At 43.7% G+C, this 16,206-nt stretch overlaps 2 protein-coding genes across 8 annotated transcripts in view; both read left to right on the forward strand.

The window, feature by feature from the left end:
* Window positions 1-4,144, forward strand: part of relch (RAB11 binding and LisH domain, coiled-coil and HEAT repeat containing) — a 75,091-nt gene extending 70,947 nt beyond the window's left edge. For all 7 annotated transcript variants that reach the window (XM_083778757.1, XM_083778758.1, XM_083778761.1 and 4 more), the window contains one exon: window positions 1,255-4,144. In XM_083778757.1, coding sequence (XP_083634883.1) covers window positions 1,255-1,375 — 121 coding nt within the window. In that variant the 3' untranslated portion in view covers window positions 1,376-4,144. The remainder of the gene's footprint in view (window positions 1-1,254) is intronic.
* Window positions 4,145-11,413: 7,269 nt separating this feature from the next.
* Window positions 11,414-16,206, forward strand: part of tnfrsf11a (tumor necrosis factor receptor superfamily, member 11a, NFKB activator) — a 29,900-nt gene continuing 25,107 nt past the window's right edge. The window contains exon 1 of the mRNA XM_083778521.1: window positions 11,414-11,778. Coding sequence (XP_083634647.1) covers window positions 11,701-11,778 — 78 coding nt within the window. The 5' untranslated portion in view covers window positions 11,414-11,700. The remainder of the gene's footprint in view (window positions 11,779-16,206) is intronic.

Here is a 16,206-nt window from a genome sequence, read left to right on the forward strand (position 1 = left end):
TCTGCAAACAACAGTAAGACAAACACAGTAGTGACTGTCGAGTCAATTCAAGGTGCATTAGAAAACATACGTCGGGTCTCTCATTTCAAGAGACGTTTTCTGTTTGAAAACATGTGGATTTTATCGAGTATAAATTGTCCTTTTATGTAAGGTCAGTGGATTGTTTCTCACAGTAACGTTGCCTGCATCTTGACTAATCATCCGTCCCTCAGTTTAACCATGCTGAATGGAAAAAAATAAGAAATGTAATGATGGGGACATTTTGCTAGTGAACACAACACCCATTTGGTCTTTAATGGGTGTCATCTCTGCACTTAAATGTCACCCATACCTTGATCTCTGTATCCTGAAGAAACCCGCTTTAGTCTGTCTGAAATGTTGGGCTGTTTTGAGTCTCTGTGTCCTAAATACATTACTGGCTACGACGGCAGCATCTTTCATCCTTCTAGTGTTCATACCATTGGCTATCCAGAAAGGATAGCCAACGTTGAAGCTGCAAGACATAGTGGTCAGAGCTGGAACTGCAGGCGGGCCCCTGCATTTAGCGCGAGGAAACATTGAGCACTTCCGCATTTTGGGCAACAAAATTTAAAAAAATGCGGAAGTAGACCATTCTTCCGGGTGCTTCAAAACACCACTGAGCAACTTCCATTGAAATGAATATCAGGGGGCGGGGCAGTCCGCCCAGTCCTTTATAGCTCTATGGTTGCACCCGTTGTTACGTTAGTGTGAACAATACTCTCCACGCTTTGACCACTTCCAACCTGCCGCTCCGTTTCTCCTAGTCTAACCTACGGTAGCTGACTCCTAGCGTGTTGTGAACGAGGTCATATACAGTTATGCATTTTTCTTCTTTTTTTTCTTTTTTGACTTCTGGTTCTCAATTTCTGTTTCGTTTTTATTGTTTTGTGAAAAGGCTTAGTTTTCGTTTCGTTTAGTTTTAGCGTTTTATTCAGGGGCAAGATTCAAAAACCTCTGCAGCTTGTAGATCACGTGATCTTGTAGATTTTAGCTATTCTTTGAGATACTCAACTAATGACATTTTCTGTGTGATTTTAGTTGGTTTTTGTGTTTTGTATTCATTATTTTGTTAGTTTTAGTTAACTATACAGATGGACAAGACATAATAGACAAAGTGTAAAATAGTGTCCCCACAGCTCGGTGTCCTTAAAGGTTTAACGTGCTTCCTGTGTCTCCGTGTCCCCACAGCTCGGTGTCCTTTTAAAGTTTAACGTGCTTCCTGTGTCCCCACAGCTCGGTGTCCATCGCCTCCAGCCTGGTTGGGGAGGACGCCAAGACCAAGTTCCTGAGCAAGATGGGTCAGCTGACCACGTCTGGGGCCATGCTCGCCAACGTCTTCCAGAGGAAGAAGTGAACAGAAGAACGCCCCAAAAAACGCAAAAACAAACTGCATATCCCATGAGCCTCCTCTGCTCTCGCTGGGGACCGCTGAGGGGCCACTGACATTTAAGCGCAAGCATCGCCTTCTCCTCTCAATGCACTGTAACCGTCTCAACGTGGGGTCTGCTGACCGGCATGGGGGTCCCTTAACTGGTCTGTAACTCTGGGAGTGTACAAATGGAACCAAATGGACCCGTACGCTCTCAAAGTTAGCTGTAGCTTGGAGTCCCAGAGATTTCTTTTAAAGGAAAATGGTATCAAATGCAGCGTCCGTGGCCTAATTATACCTATCTAACCGGGCGTCCTTGAAATGTATATGGTTTGAGAATCACCGCTGTAAACACGCTTATGACGATTGGGTATAATGGCCGCCGGGAATGGCAGCAGGTACGGTGGAGAAATGAAAGGTTTTGTAAGTGTTCAGTGGAGCTGCTTAAAGGCATAGTATGTAACTTTGCCCCTTGCTTACATAACAAAACAATAAATACATTTGTTACGTGTAGTGGTGGCATTTAACTGCAGAAACACACTTCCCTCTCGCTGTAGATTGCTGTTTTCACGGTTAGTTTTGGTAGAGACGGGATGTTTCTACCAAAACCAACAGTAAAAACACCAAAATACAGTGAGAGAGAAATGTGTTTTGTGCAGGTACTGTTGACTGCTGGCATAGAGGGTAATGATGGGTCAAATCTGTATTTATTTGTTTTTTGTTACGTAACCGCAGGGCAACGTTACATACTATACCTTTTTAAATTAGCTTCTGAGTTTACTTTTACAGCCTAACATTGAGACAGTCTGCTCTTCCTGTGTCCCCTCCTTTGCTCTTCGGTCATGATGTAAAGATGTAAGAGAGCCTTCGGGGCTGTGTCCACACAGAGAGCGTGGTTTGAGTTGGCAGCAGCAGTCTTCCATGATTGTATTTCTATGCTAAAGACACGCTGGTGCGCTCCTCTTCCCAGCGCCGGCCACCGTGCATCAGCGCTCTCAACACCCGGACGTTTGTTTGGCGCAGGGCCCTGGTCAGTCAACAATTTTGGAAGTTAATGACGCTCATTTGATCCTCCTGATTGTATGTGAGCACCCGATAATTTACAACCCGACGTTGAATCGTTATAACAACCACGAGAAGCCCTTGTTTGCCATTGTTTCAGCTAAGCTATTTGTTCTACTAACGCAAGTGACAGGACTTTTGAGCAGTGAGCACCTCGATGGTTGATAGGTTGGAACAGTGACGGCCTCACGCCGTGTCGAACACTGGACATGATATCCAAACGAAGCACTCCTCAGCTCAAAGGGTGTTCTCTGTGGACACGGCTTCTTATCAAAGGAGTTTGTCGGTTTGATTTTACAGTAAGAATGTCACTGCAGTTTTCATTTCAAAATGAAGGAGAGAGAGGGAGGGAATGGACAGTATTGAGATTTGGCCACCTGATAGCGGGCTAGGTGTTTTAATGCATCAGCCTACTGTATTTCTGAAGTTCAGAATTGTATAATTATGTTGGAATTTGAATTTTTAACCCCCAGTCTCTTGTTTTCCAGAGGAGCTTCATTTATGCGGAAAAAAAAGACTGAACTTAGCCTGCTGGATTGTTTTTTTGTTTGTTTTGTTTTGTTTGTCTCAAATGGGCACTATTTTGGAACCACGGCTCCTCTGACAGTTGCATTGAATTCCGTCTGTACACTGGACTGTTCAGATCATTCCGGGCCCTGGTCCAGAATGCCCCTGTATGTCTGTAAAGCCAGATTCCTTCTTTGTCGCACGACAGCGTCTCAAGTTGAAAATGGCCGAACCACACGCTCACAACATGTGACATTTGGGATGTGTTGTAAGCTCGTAGATCGGCTGTTTTCGGCGTGTGACACCGTCGTGCGACAGAGCATAAATTAGGCTCAAGGCTCTGTGAAGTAATCCCCTACTTGAAGTAAAAAAATAAAAATAGACGAAAAAAAACGACATACCGTATATATATATATCGTCTTGCCTTTATTTCGTCAAAGTCTGTCTCTGGTCTTTGTTTTGATAGCTTCTATTTTATAAATTATTTATGTCTTAATAAAGAAAAGAAACGCATACTTTATTCCAACCTCCAAAGAAATTTGCACTCACTTTATTATGTTCACTTTATCTCTTTTTTTGTTTTGGTTTTGATTGTATTTTATTTCAGTCCTGCAAGTATTTTCATACTTCTCAACATTAATTCTTCCACTACCTTTCTTTGTGTTGTTTTTCTTTTCTTTTCCTTTGGTTGATTGACAATGATGTGAAACCGAGGGGAACCCTGATCTTTTGGTCCCCATTCCGATGTGTCAACTTTTCTTCGGAAAGGGAGGTAGGTGATATAACTACAAATTGACATCATTCAGAATTTCTGATGGGCGGTCTCAGGACTTTTTTCTCTGAACTGTGCACTCCCACATGTACCGACTCCCCCGAACTAAAGTTCAGAAAGCCCGTCCGAACCCCGACGTCAGAAATAGCATTCATTGACCTTTACGCTCTGTCTTGAATCCGTATGTGTTGCAGTGTCTCTCCTCTCACACCTTTTGACATGTCTGATTGTTGGGTTTAGTTCATCTTTTCATTGTTTTTGGACTTGCTCGAAGAGAAAGGGTAAATATCTGTACTATACACTGACCTGAAGAGGATGATGTCCATAAGATGTACATTTGAATTTGGTGTCTTGGCGTAAATAAAATGGAGATCAATTGTGTACTTAAACAATATTCCTGTGGAAGTCTTCTTGAGTGACTGCTGCGCTCCACCTATTGTAAATTAATGTATCTACTGTATGGGTGCAACAGTTCCTCCAAGTACGGTAATCCATTTAATTATCATACAATAAATGCACTAAATATCTGTAAATCCAATCCATGCATCTGTACTTCACTGACTGACAGACTGACTGACAGAGATGCGTCCGCGTCATTGATTGCCTGAGGGACTCGAGAGTCCTGGCCTCAAGACAGTAGGATAGGCGGCTATCCAGAACCGCCAATCCGACTGATAAGCCCATATATAGACATACAGTTTACGGAGATCGTAAACGGCTGTGCAGAACCGCAGATCTGACCGCATATATGTCGCATGCATCAGCGAGCACTTGAGAGAACGGTACCGTACTACCCCGCCGAGTCTGTTGCTGTTGTGCATATACAGTATAGGCATATGGACAGTAATGGGAGATTGATCGGCAAACACATCGGTATCGGCCGATTTTAGTTGTTTTTAGATTAATCGGCATCGGTTCGATTAATCAATCGGTCCGATTAATCGGTCTGTCTTTAAGGATAAACAAGCCCAAAGTAACAGATCTACAAGCTCACAATATTAAATATAAAGGTATTTAAGTTAAATCTGACTTTGCCTAAGCCTGCAGTGCAGATAGCCAGATACCCTGTTACATGTATTTTTCAGAATGGACAAAATTATTATAATTTTTCAATACAGAATATATATACATATCGACATCGGTAATATCGGTTATCGGCCATAACGGCAATTAATTATATCTGATATCGGCCAAAATGTCTCATCGGCACATCCCTTCATGGAGTATAATCTGACAACGGGTATTGGCACGCAGACTAGGCTGCTGTCTAGTAGTAGAAAAAGTGGTTAAGAATAATCGATTTGGAAGATTATAAAAAATCATTTTTAACATTAAAATAAAAAAGTATGCACAATCAAAAAAGTAATCTTTAGAATAATAATGGATAGTAGCGGCCCTGGATGTGTGTATCAGCTTGTGCAGCAGCAATGAAGAAACGGCCACGAGTGTTTAATTGCGTTCCGTGGCTCAAAGTGTGGACAGGTGTTGAGGGCTGTAAATCAGAGCCATCGGCAGACAAACACACACACTCCCTTTGTCATCAGCCCATAATCCCAAGCCTTTGATGTAGGCCCATTGTCTGACCAGTACAACGGACCAAAGTCCGCCAGATGGGACATTCCCTTAACTTGGCCCAAATAAATAGAGGTACATTCAGTACAGCTCCACTGCCTGTAAAGCCATGCGTTTAGCCAATTGTTAACATGTCATCCACTATCAGTAATGAGACATGTCTGGCCTCATGTACACACGACACGTCTCTCTCAAAGCCATTTGGCTATGGCTTGCGGTCAGACCAGAAACCACCTCAGAACGATACATGGATGGATATTACACCTGTATTTAACTGGATTAAACACCCACACACTGATAAAACTAGATTAAAAAACACCAACACAATGAAACTTAATTTAAAAAGAAATCACCCACACAGTGATAAAAAACGCCCACACATTGTTTTCACAAAAAGCATTACAACAATGTCAGCGGTCCATTTGAAGCCTTTGAACTATATTGCGGGGACAAAGGAATAGGAGAGGAGTATATCATCTCTGTCGGATGGAAACATCATTATGTCCAAAACTGTTACTCTAAAATCCAAAAATATCTAAAGTAGCAGATCTACAAGCTCTTTGGAGCTCATGGCTCTGCCAGTCTGTCAGCATACAGCAGGCTGCTAATGTAGTGGTTGATGATTACGGGAGTTAACTAACCGCCCTGTCTGATAACCACCAACATTTGCATATCCAGGCAAATGTTTAACAATGATCACTGATAACTGGCCAGGTGGGCAAATAATTGATACAATTTAGAGGTGTGTGTGTGTGTGTGTGTGTGTGTGTGTGTGTGTGTGTGTGTGTGTGTGTGTGTGTGTGTGTGTGTGCGCGTGCTGACTTGCACTGCATCCATGTCTGTGAATGTGTTCTGCATGTGTATATATGTTTGGTGTGTGTGTGTGTGTGTGTGTGTGTGTGTGTGTGTGTGTGTGTAGGAACGTGCATGCTGCGTGCGTGTTTGTGCGTAGAAATGGCGTCAAGAGGGAGCTCTTAGTCATGTGAATGACTTTGGTGAGTCAGAGATCATGTCTGTTTCCAAAGCAAGCAGTAGGAACACACATCCAAGCCTAAAACCACCAGAACACCATGGCCCAAGTAAGACAAGTTGTTATTGCCCTCTCTCCTGTGTGTGTGTGTGTGTGTGTGTGTGTGTGTGTGTGTGTGTGTGTGTGTGTGTGTGTGTGTGTGTGTGTGCGTTTGTGTGCGTGTGTGTGTGTGTGTGTATGTGTGTGTGTGTGCACACACTTTCATTGTGTGTTCTGGGGATGTGGTTCCCAACAAATTAAGTTTTGTCCAAAAGTATGAAGAGTCCAGATTGGCTATTTTCTTCCATAGTGTGTGTGTGTTTTATTAGTGGAAAGTTGCATTCCCAGGGCTTACAGCCCGTGAGTGTGTGTGAGTGCGTGCAAACAAAACATGCATAGCAACATATGCACACAAGGCTGTGCTCTCTCTGTCATACAGGCCATGTTAAGCCTGATGCTCATAAAACAGCAAGGCTGCCCGCAAGAAAAAAAACAAAAAAAATTACTCTTAACTTGGTTGCCGACATCAAAACCAGCTTGGTTGTGTGACTTCTGTTTGTAACGACCTCAAAGGCCTCTACGCATGATGCCAGTGGTGGACCAAGTACCTCATCAACCCTAGTGCTTGAGTCAAAGTATCATCAAACTAGAAAAAGTGCCCTTCCGGGCACAGGTCTCCACCAGGTTATCCACAGATCCGTGCAGTTAGAGGTAAAAACACTTTTCGGCCTGTTATAGCGCCACCTTGAGGCTGAGTTGAAATTGTTCATGTGGCATTTCGTCCTCGGCCTAGTGGGAATGTGGGTGCACAATTTCACGGAAATCACGCGATGTGTTCATGATTTGCAGCATTTTGTTTGAAACTGAGCACTCCTGTGAACTTTGGAAGCCAATCTTAACCAATCAGGATGGAGTCTGATAAATCTGAAAGACCCGTTTCGTTGAATGGCTCTAGAGAGACTGTGTACCAATTTGCGTGATGTTTGGACAAAATCTGTAGGTGTACTGTGCAAAAACTTGTTTTGCACAAAGCGGCCTCCTGGTGGCGCTATAACAGGCCGTTCTGGAAAGTTTGGGGCAGAGGTTCATGGTTGGCATCCAGGGAGTGTGTGTGCAAAATATGGCATCGAAAAACTTGTTTTGCACAAAGCGGCCTCCTGGTGGCGCTATAACAGGCCGTTCTGGAAAGTTTGGGGCAGAGGTTCATGGTTGGCATCCAGGGAGTGTGTGTGCAAAATATGGCATCGACCGGGTTAACGGTAGCCGAGATTAGCTGTTCACGGACACACGGACACACGGACACACACACACGCGGACGGACGGAGTGCAAAACATACTCTCCCCACATGCCTTCGGCCTGGTGGAGACAATAATCCACTGCAAGTGAAAGTTGCTCCGTCAGGATTGAAATCAAGTTGAAGAAGCCTACTGGCTACTGGAAGTATTCAAAAGTGCAAAATACGTCCTCAACTTACTTTAGCATTCTGTATTAAAATAAATGTAGACATTTTACAAACAAATTCAGATTTTCTGGAAAGTTGTCCGCAATGTAAATAGCTGATCTGCAAGCTTGCAAGTTGCAACGTGTCACATTGTGACTGCTATTTTCACTGAAATAGGGCTTGAGTGGTGAATCTATAATGTAGCCTACTGTTGTTCCCTTCCTGGAAATGTATAGTGGCGTGATAGCCAGCAGTATCCAAAAATACAGATAGTCAAAACAAAAGAGGCGAAGTAAACTTACAGTCCATCACTGATTATGAACATGTATACCGGTTAAGCTGTGGTAGCCTACTGCATGTGTATGTAAGCTCTGCATGCGTGTAAAGGGTGTGTGCACAGTCAAAGTGAGGTTTTCTGATTGCTAAGAGAGTCAAATCTAGCTCCTAATTGCAACTGTGCTCGCTGCAGAGAGGCCCTGCCCGCAAAACTGCCCCGCTCAGCATATTTTTACGGGAAGGGGAGGGGAGAGAGAGAGAGAGAGAACATGGCTTACTATACCTCTAGTTCAGTCTAGCTCATTGCTATTCTCCTGTCTTCCCCCGTAAATTATTCATTCATGTAGGAATGTTTTCCAAGCTAGGCTAGTGGTGTCTTTATTTGTCCACTGTTGTTTTAAGTTGTATTGGCCTGCACATCCTGTGTACTGTAGGATTGTGCATGGGTTATGCGCACAGAATAAAAGTGATATTTTCTGTGCTGTTTTTTTTTAACATTACTAAAACTACATTGCATTTTTCCCTCGCTCTCATTCCACGGTCTTCTGTCATTCTTCTAGAAGGCAGAACTTCAGAACTCATCCTATGTTTCACTTGCACCGAATAACACTGAAATTGTGAGTTATCCCTCTATTTGACCCATATGCAGAGCACAGACATTGTATATCTGCTATTTTATTGTTGTTGTTTTTTGTAGTTTTGGAATTTTCTTATTTTGTGTGACCGCACCAGTTGATATCAATCCTGTCTTCCACCCTGTCGTGGCTTCTAGACAAGCACCCCATGACCCCCATATACACCCGGCCTCCATGACCCCCATCTACACACCCACAGCAATTTAATATTTGCATAACCGTCTTCTTGACAACATTTTCTTCAGCCTTTTCCATGTCTCACTCTCCCCCCCCCCCCCCCCCCCTCTCTCTCTCTCTCTCTCTCTGTCTCTTTCCCTCTCCCCCTCTTTATGCCGTGCCACGGTAGACCCAGTGTAATCTGACATGCAAATCTAGTACTAACATAATAGTGCACACACCCCCTTTTTGCTGGGAATGAACAGTTTTTCCCCCCGGAGGCACTGCTCCCTCCAGCCACTATCCAGGTAAACAAACACAACTTGTGTTGAATCTTTAAATGGTAACCGAAACAGATTTTTGCAATACACATTTTTGGAACAAAATGCCTCAAATCATCCAATTGCCATCAAAGGTGTAAGAACAAATGTCACCCTTTTCACATTGGCCTATTATAGCCCCGAGGGACCTGTGCCCCAAGGGGCACTTTTTCTAGTTATTTTTTACATTTTGGAATAAACGGTTAATTTAATGTGCCCATGGCCATCGTGTGATACCAACATGATACTGACACGATAGTGACGATACTGCCTCATGATACTGACCATGATACTGACCATGATACTGACAATGATACTTACATGATACTACCATGACACTGACATGATACTGACATGTGGGGTCCATGGGGACTCTTGGGGAGCCATTTCAATCCAAATTCAAAGTAGCTTTATTGGCATGAGAAAACATACATTTACATTGCCAAAGCAAGAGCCTAAAATAAAAAACTAAACCGAAGAAATGTGTACTTAATGGAATACAGTAATGTGTAAACAGAGCTGTGTCACATTGCAACTCGGAAAAGTATCTTACAGAACCCACAACAATGTGAATTTGCTGAGTAAGCGAGTAAGCTTGTAGATCTGCTCATTTCCATGACTACTTAAAAGTTGTTGTCTTTTCATTGATTCAGTCTGTACAGTCACTGCCTCCGGGTGCAGTTTGTGTTCGGTTTGCAACTCGAACGGGGCTGAGTCGGCTAAGCGAACTTCGCAACATTCGACACGGCAACTTGATGTCTCTCGTGGCTCAAGTTCACTTGAGACGGCGCCCATCTCTGGCGGTCTAAAACTACTTTATCCCATACTACTAGTAGGAGGGGGGCGTGACCATTTAATCAAACGCAAAGGTGATTCTGCACTCGCATCCTATGCAATATGCAGGGAGCGCCTTTGGGAGAGAAAAAAACATGATTTTTTTTAATATTTTGAAATAATAATACATAAATCAAAACTGTATGGGAACAGAACAATTAAGGAGATAGACCTACAGTACGGTAAGGGCCGATTCATACTCCTATTTTACCGCTGTTTCGGCGCTGTAGTGCCGAAATGATTTCGGCTCGTCAGAAAGTTTCAGTAACACCGAAGAGCCTAATTAGGACGGTACCCGCCCCCCGAACCTCAAATGACGTCACATTGTAGGCTCTACAGAGCCGAACCGACTTTTATTCGGCTCTAAAATAGGAGTATGAATCAGACCTAAGGCTGCACAATATATCGTTATCGTATCGTTATGGAGGTATGACCATGCACAAATTGCACAATATCAGTATCGCAATGTGGGGTCCGGGGACCCCCAGGGGTCATTGGGGTCCATCAACAAACAATTGACGGAACTACAACACTATTTACAAACACAGAAACCAACAACATACAACGTACCGTGTGCGCCTTCTGCCGATTCTTTTAGGAGCTACTCTACGTTCTCTTGTATTTATATTTGAGGACGCTCTTTCTTGGCGTGAGCAGAGATCCTCTCCCCCTGCAACTCCGCTTGAACTGCCTGAGCCAGCTCAGACCGGTGCCATTAATGCTACTCACAGGCTCTTCCTGCACGCCCTCAACACGTCATAATATGAACCAGGCACCACACACGGCATGTAAATACAATGTACCCAAGAAATGTACCTCTAATGTTCACATTAGCAATAAAAGTAGAATAGAAAATAGATAGAAAATAGAATAGAATAATTAAATGGGGGTCCGTAGACTAATGCATGTCAAACTGGGGGGTCCTTGAAATTTAAAATGGTTGAGAGAATCACTGCTAGAGCCGTAAAAATCTTCTCGTATGGGGGTCCAAAGCAAAGCAAAGCAAAGTTCTTTGTTTACCCAGGGAAGTGGACTAAGCTCGAGATGCTTGTTTACAGCCACACCCTGCTCATAGAACATTTCATGGTAGGGGTTCTTGCTCAAGGGCACTTCAGCGGTGGTAATTTTAACGTGCTGGTTCGGGGATTCGAACTGGCGACCTTCCGGTATCCAGACCGCTCCGCAAACCGTTCGGCCACCGCTGCCCCTGCCTGGCATATCTTTTCAAATGGGGGGGTCTGCGGGCTAATTAGTGTCAATTTGGGGGTCCTTAAGAAAAAGTTTGGGAACCACTGACCGAGAGGAGAGGAGAGGAGAGGAGAGGAGAGGGGGAGTCACAGAACAAGGAGGGAGGAGTTATAATTCTCTCCTCTCTCTCTCAGTTGTTCTTGGGTGCTTGCAACTCGCTCGCTCCTCCACACAGTCCTCACTGACACACACACAAGGCGTGGGTGAGAGCGAGGGAGGAGAGCAGAGGCTTCACTTCACGGAGTTGTGCTTGTCGGGAATGAAGCGGCGAGGATCCTGTCGGAGCCTGGCTCCTCCACCACACTGTCCCAGTCCCACCGGCACCGAGCAGCAGCCGGCTTACTACTAGCGAAGCTTCTGCGTCGCCTTTACCGCGAGGAAATCTGGACTTGAGACCCCGTTATCGATCTACCCGCTGAAAGACAACAAAGTTGAAGGCAGCCAAAGGTGTCCTAAAAACAATTATACTCAGCAGAGATGAGAGTGATTTTTTCGACCAGTTGGATCTTTCAAGGATGGATAACTTTTAACCTCTTGCTCGCCTTTTACGCACAGGTAAATATGCATTCCATTTATCCATTAGGCAATATTTGATCGCCTATTTATTATTATTTGATTCACGTTGACTTTATAATGCGACAAACTTTCAAAGAAAACAAATCACGGATTGTGAGCTTAACTTAAACCAGTATGTAAAACAAATAACAACTTTATATGCTGTTTTGTTGTGTTTCTTATTATGCCTGTACCCATTTGAACACATGTGTGTGACATTACATGAGCATGTTCTCATGTGTGTTGTGTGACATGTTGACATTGCATGTGGCAGTTTTCGGCTCCAGCTGAATGTCAGCACATCATTTGATATGCATGAGCTGGTCAAAACCAACGGAATTACAGTGTGTGTAGGATGTTTACAGGCCGGCTCTCTTTAACTGGAACCACTTGTGTTTGGGTCCAGTCAGCGCGCTGACCGCAGGAGCCTCACAGCTGGAGGGCAGTGGAGGGGAGGCTGCGCTCTCTGTGGCGGTTCTCAAAGTGGGGTCCGGGGACCCACCAAAGTGGTCCTCGAAGGGGGCTCCGAATCCATTCAGGGCCGGGGTCTCCAGCTATAGTTAATATAGACAATCAACCACTTGAAGTTGAACCTTAATTGAACTTGAACCTTGATTGAGCTTGATCTGCAAAATTGGCTGCTCAGAACTAAATCCCATGCAGGCGCACAATATTCAAAAAATATTATTAAATTAAAACATAGTGAAGACGTCTTTAGCTGATTTGTGACGTGTTGTGAACTTGTATCTCAGTGTCTGGTAGTTATTTTTTGTTTTGTTTTACATTTTTACTTAAAGAAAGAAAAAAATGTTCTAATTGTATATTTTTTAAAATAAACATAAAAAAATAAATGTAACAGAAAAATGTATATGTTAGGCATATAGCCTCATGTGAACTTATAGATCTGATATTTGTGGTGTGTGCGACACCGGCTTTCTATATTGTAGGCCTACCTACGGGAGGCAGACCGCCTGTAAATCCATCCTAACCTCAGCAGATCACTAATCTCTAAGTGGAAATCAAATGTGAATGAATGTCTTTGGGGCGTATTGTTGTTGTCCACACTGGCATTGTTTAGTCCCAAGATGTAATTGTGTGCAGGTGGGTCGTTCATAAGATGTGGTTGTGGTGGTGCGACTGCTGGGCACCGCTTAGCTCCGTATGTTTGGCACTGACGCCAAGCAAGCATCATCACTATTCACTATTATTAGTATTACCGGTATTATTATTTACTACTATGAAAACAAGCACTTTCTTTCTTTCTCTTCCCTCTATAGTCCCCCCCCCCCCCCCCGTCTCCGTTTACCCAACTGTGTTGCAAAAGAGTGCAAGCAACGAGAAGTGACGCTGTTCTCAAACCTTGTTAATTCCAAGGACCACCATACCCCAAGAGTACTCTGACTGAGAGTAGGAGCTACAGATGGAACCAAATGGACCCCTATATACGGGTCCATTTGGTTCCATTCAGTACACACTCAGAGTGAAAGGCCTGCTGTAAGGGTCCCTGCACCTCACTTTGCGAACCAATGAGATAGATTGCCAAGTCTTCTTTAATCATTTTACAATATAATTATTTGTCATTTTGCTAACCTCCCACAGGTTTTAAGACTTTTTTTCATGCATGTGTAAGACTTTCATTAGAGCCTGTTAGAGACCCTCACTTAAAAGTATGCAGCCCTCCCATGAAAATGTGTTTTATTGTTTAAACGAAGTCTTCTATAGTCATAATAGCACAAAAATAGCATTTCTCCCACCCCACTTTAAGAACCAATACGTTATGCGGTTAAACGAGTCTGCTTGAAAACAGGACATAACATCTTGTCGTCTGCAATGTATTGTTAAAATGAGAAAGCAACCAGAGTCCCATGGTTTTGCCATTTAGACTGACTCACATTCTCCCCCAAAGTAAAGTAGGTAGAAATCCCCTCCAGACTGAGTGACGACCATTGATTCCACACACACAGTTCGTTCCAAATGGATTTCAAACCGCCTGTGCACACAGTATTGAGCAACTCGCTGCGTTATACATGCGGGGATGATTTGCAGATGTCTTCCAACTCAAAATACGAAATGCTATGCTAAGTATAAAGCTTCCATCCATGCACACACATCCCACACAGACACATCCCACGACTCCCATTGGTCCGCTACCACTCTGATCTGTTCATCCTGCACTCAGTCAGAGTCAATGTCATCCAGCCATCTTTGCAAATGTCTAACCACCTCCATATCACCTTCCTTCGTCTCTCTTTCTCTCCTATATTAATAACTATTTAATTAATTCCCCTTCCTACCTCCGGGCTCTCCATGCATCCGTAACGGAACCCCATCTGAACAGATTTTATGCCAACGATTTGTTTTTTTGAAACCCTAAGTAAGCATTGGTTAAAGTGGTTAAACTGAATGTGATGCTACTGTACTGTATATCCATAGCTCGTCTTGCTTAGTTGGAACCCCTTCAAGGACCCCTTGGGGGTCCCACTTAGAGCACCAGAGTTACATCATAAACAACCGTCACAGTTGTATGTATACACAGTAGTTCAGGCTGACTGTGTGCACATACATACACACACACACACACACACACACACACACACACACACACACACACACACACACACAGGTGTGTGCAGGTCCTAACCTGATCTCTCTCTTCAGACACCCAGCTGTTGGCAGGCTAAGGCACACTTCCCTGGAAGAGAGAGCAGAGGGAAGAATAGATGGCTTAACAGCCCTAATACCCCTGGATAAAGATCTGCCTAGCCTTAAACACACAAGAAACCATTAGCCCCTAGCCATGGTTGGGAAACGGCTGCTCCTTCTCGCTGTGTTGCCTTTACTCTCTGTCCACGTTGTTCTTCCAGGCAGCAACCTCTCTAAGCCTTGAACATTTTACAAGATTTCTTTTTGTTTGTTTTTTGTTTTGAAGGAATGATGCAATGTGATATTTTGGGCATCTCATTATAGCCAAAAAGCCCCCCCCCCCACCCCAAACCAAAATCTAGAAAAATAGAGCAAATGGCTGCTCTACAACTCGATACCAGCCTTGTAGATTAGTTATTTTCGCCATACACCAATGTGTGTCTTATATATGGCTCAAGCCAGTGGTTTTCAAAGTGGGATCATCTGGGGACCCCCTGGGGGTCCCTAATCTAATGCATAGTAAATTGTGGGTCCTTGAAATTAAAAGGTTTTAACATCACTGACTTAAGCAACAATGTAAACAATTCACAAACAATGGCTGGAGAGAGAGAGAAAGAGAGAGAGAGAGGACCTACTGTACATGTAAGTCATTTTTAACACCTTCGTGAATACGGTAGATGAATCAGAGGCAGCCAGACAAAGGTGTGATTGTTGTGCAATAGTTTTTCCATTTTTTACAGTGGCGTTATCATTAACCCCTGGGCTTATAACGCCCAGGGGACTGGCTGCTGCCGAGGAGTGAAGACGGCTGTTGGCTCACACTCTGTGGCGGTTATTATGCAAATCCTCTGCTAGTGTGCGTGAGGCTGCATGGAATGTACACAGATAAAAGTTCCTTTTACCTGTATGAGAGTGTTTTACTTGGTGTACTCTGTCATGCTCTGGTGTATAACATGGATCAGCAAAACCGCTGTTAAATGTGTACAAAAGAAATGAAGTTTGATGACAGCCAAAGGTTGTAACAGTGTGTGTGGGAGGGGAGGGGAGGGGAGGGGAGGGAGGATCTGGGTCTCTGTCTCCGATCTATTCACCTGCTCAGCCATCCATGACGGAATGTGACATGTTGTGAATAGCTGAAGTATAAAATAGGTGTAAAAGTGTTAAACGTATTATTTATTAACTCATTTAGCTGGGGACACCCTCAAGGACAAAGAATACAATTTGGTTTAACACTTTACAGATAGGCAGTTTCACACAAAGTTTGTTCACATTTTATCATTAAACATATCTTTAGACATTTTGTCCATTCTCCACTTAATCTCACATAGCACCTCCACTTACCTCTAGGGGTACCTGTACCCCCATTTTTGAGAACCACGTAAGCTAACATCAACCCTATAGCGGAGGCCATACAGTAGATAAAGTTAGCGTTGAGGTCAGATGCTCTGTCCTGAACTGCATCACAAGCTGTAATCACTCAGGGTGGATCACTGCTTTCCTTCTTCCTTCCATATATATATTTAGTGAGTGAAAGCATATTGCCCTCTCATAATTACAACCCAATGTTGAGATGTGGTGGTAACATTCCTCTGGTTTCCTGTGCCCTCTGTCCTAGTTGCGTGCACCAGGTCTCCCGGCGCTCTCCGCTGGCTCACAGCTGTCTTCACCACTTGTCTTGTTTTTCCCCCACGTGGTTATATCTGGTCCTCTGGATCCAGTGCATCTGCAGCCATCAATTCATCCATCCATCCATCCATCCATCCATACATAGACTTTAAAGGAGAA

Source organism: Protomyctophum parallelum (genome assembly GCF_964188405.1).
Source record: "Protomyctophum parallelum genome assembly, chromosome: 12".
Lineage (NCBI taxonomy): Eukaryota > Metazoa > Chordata > Actinopteri > Myctophiformes > Myctophidae > Protomyctophum > Protomyctophum parallelum.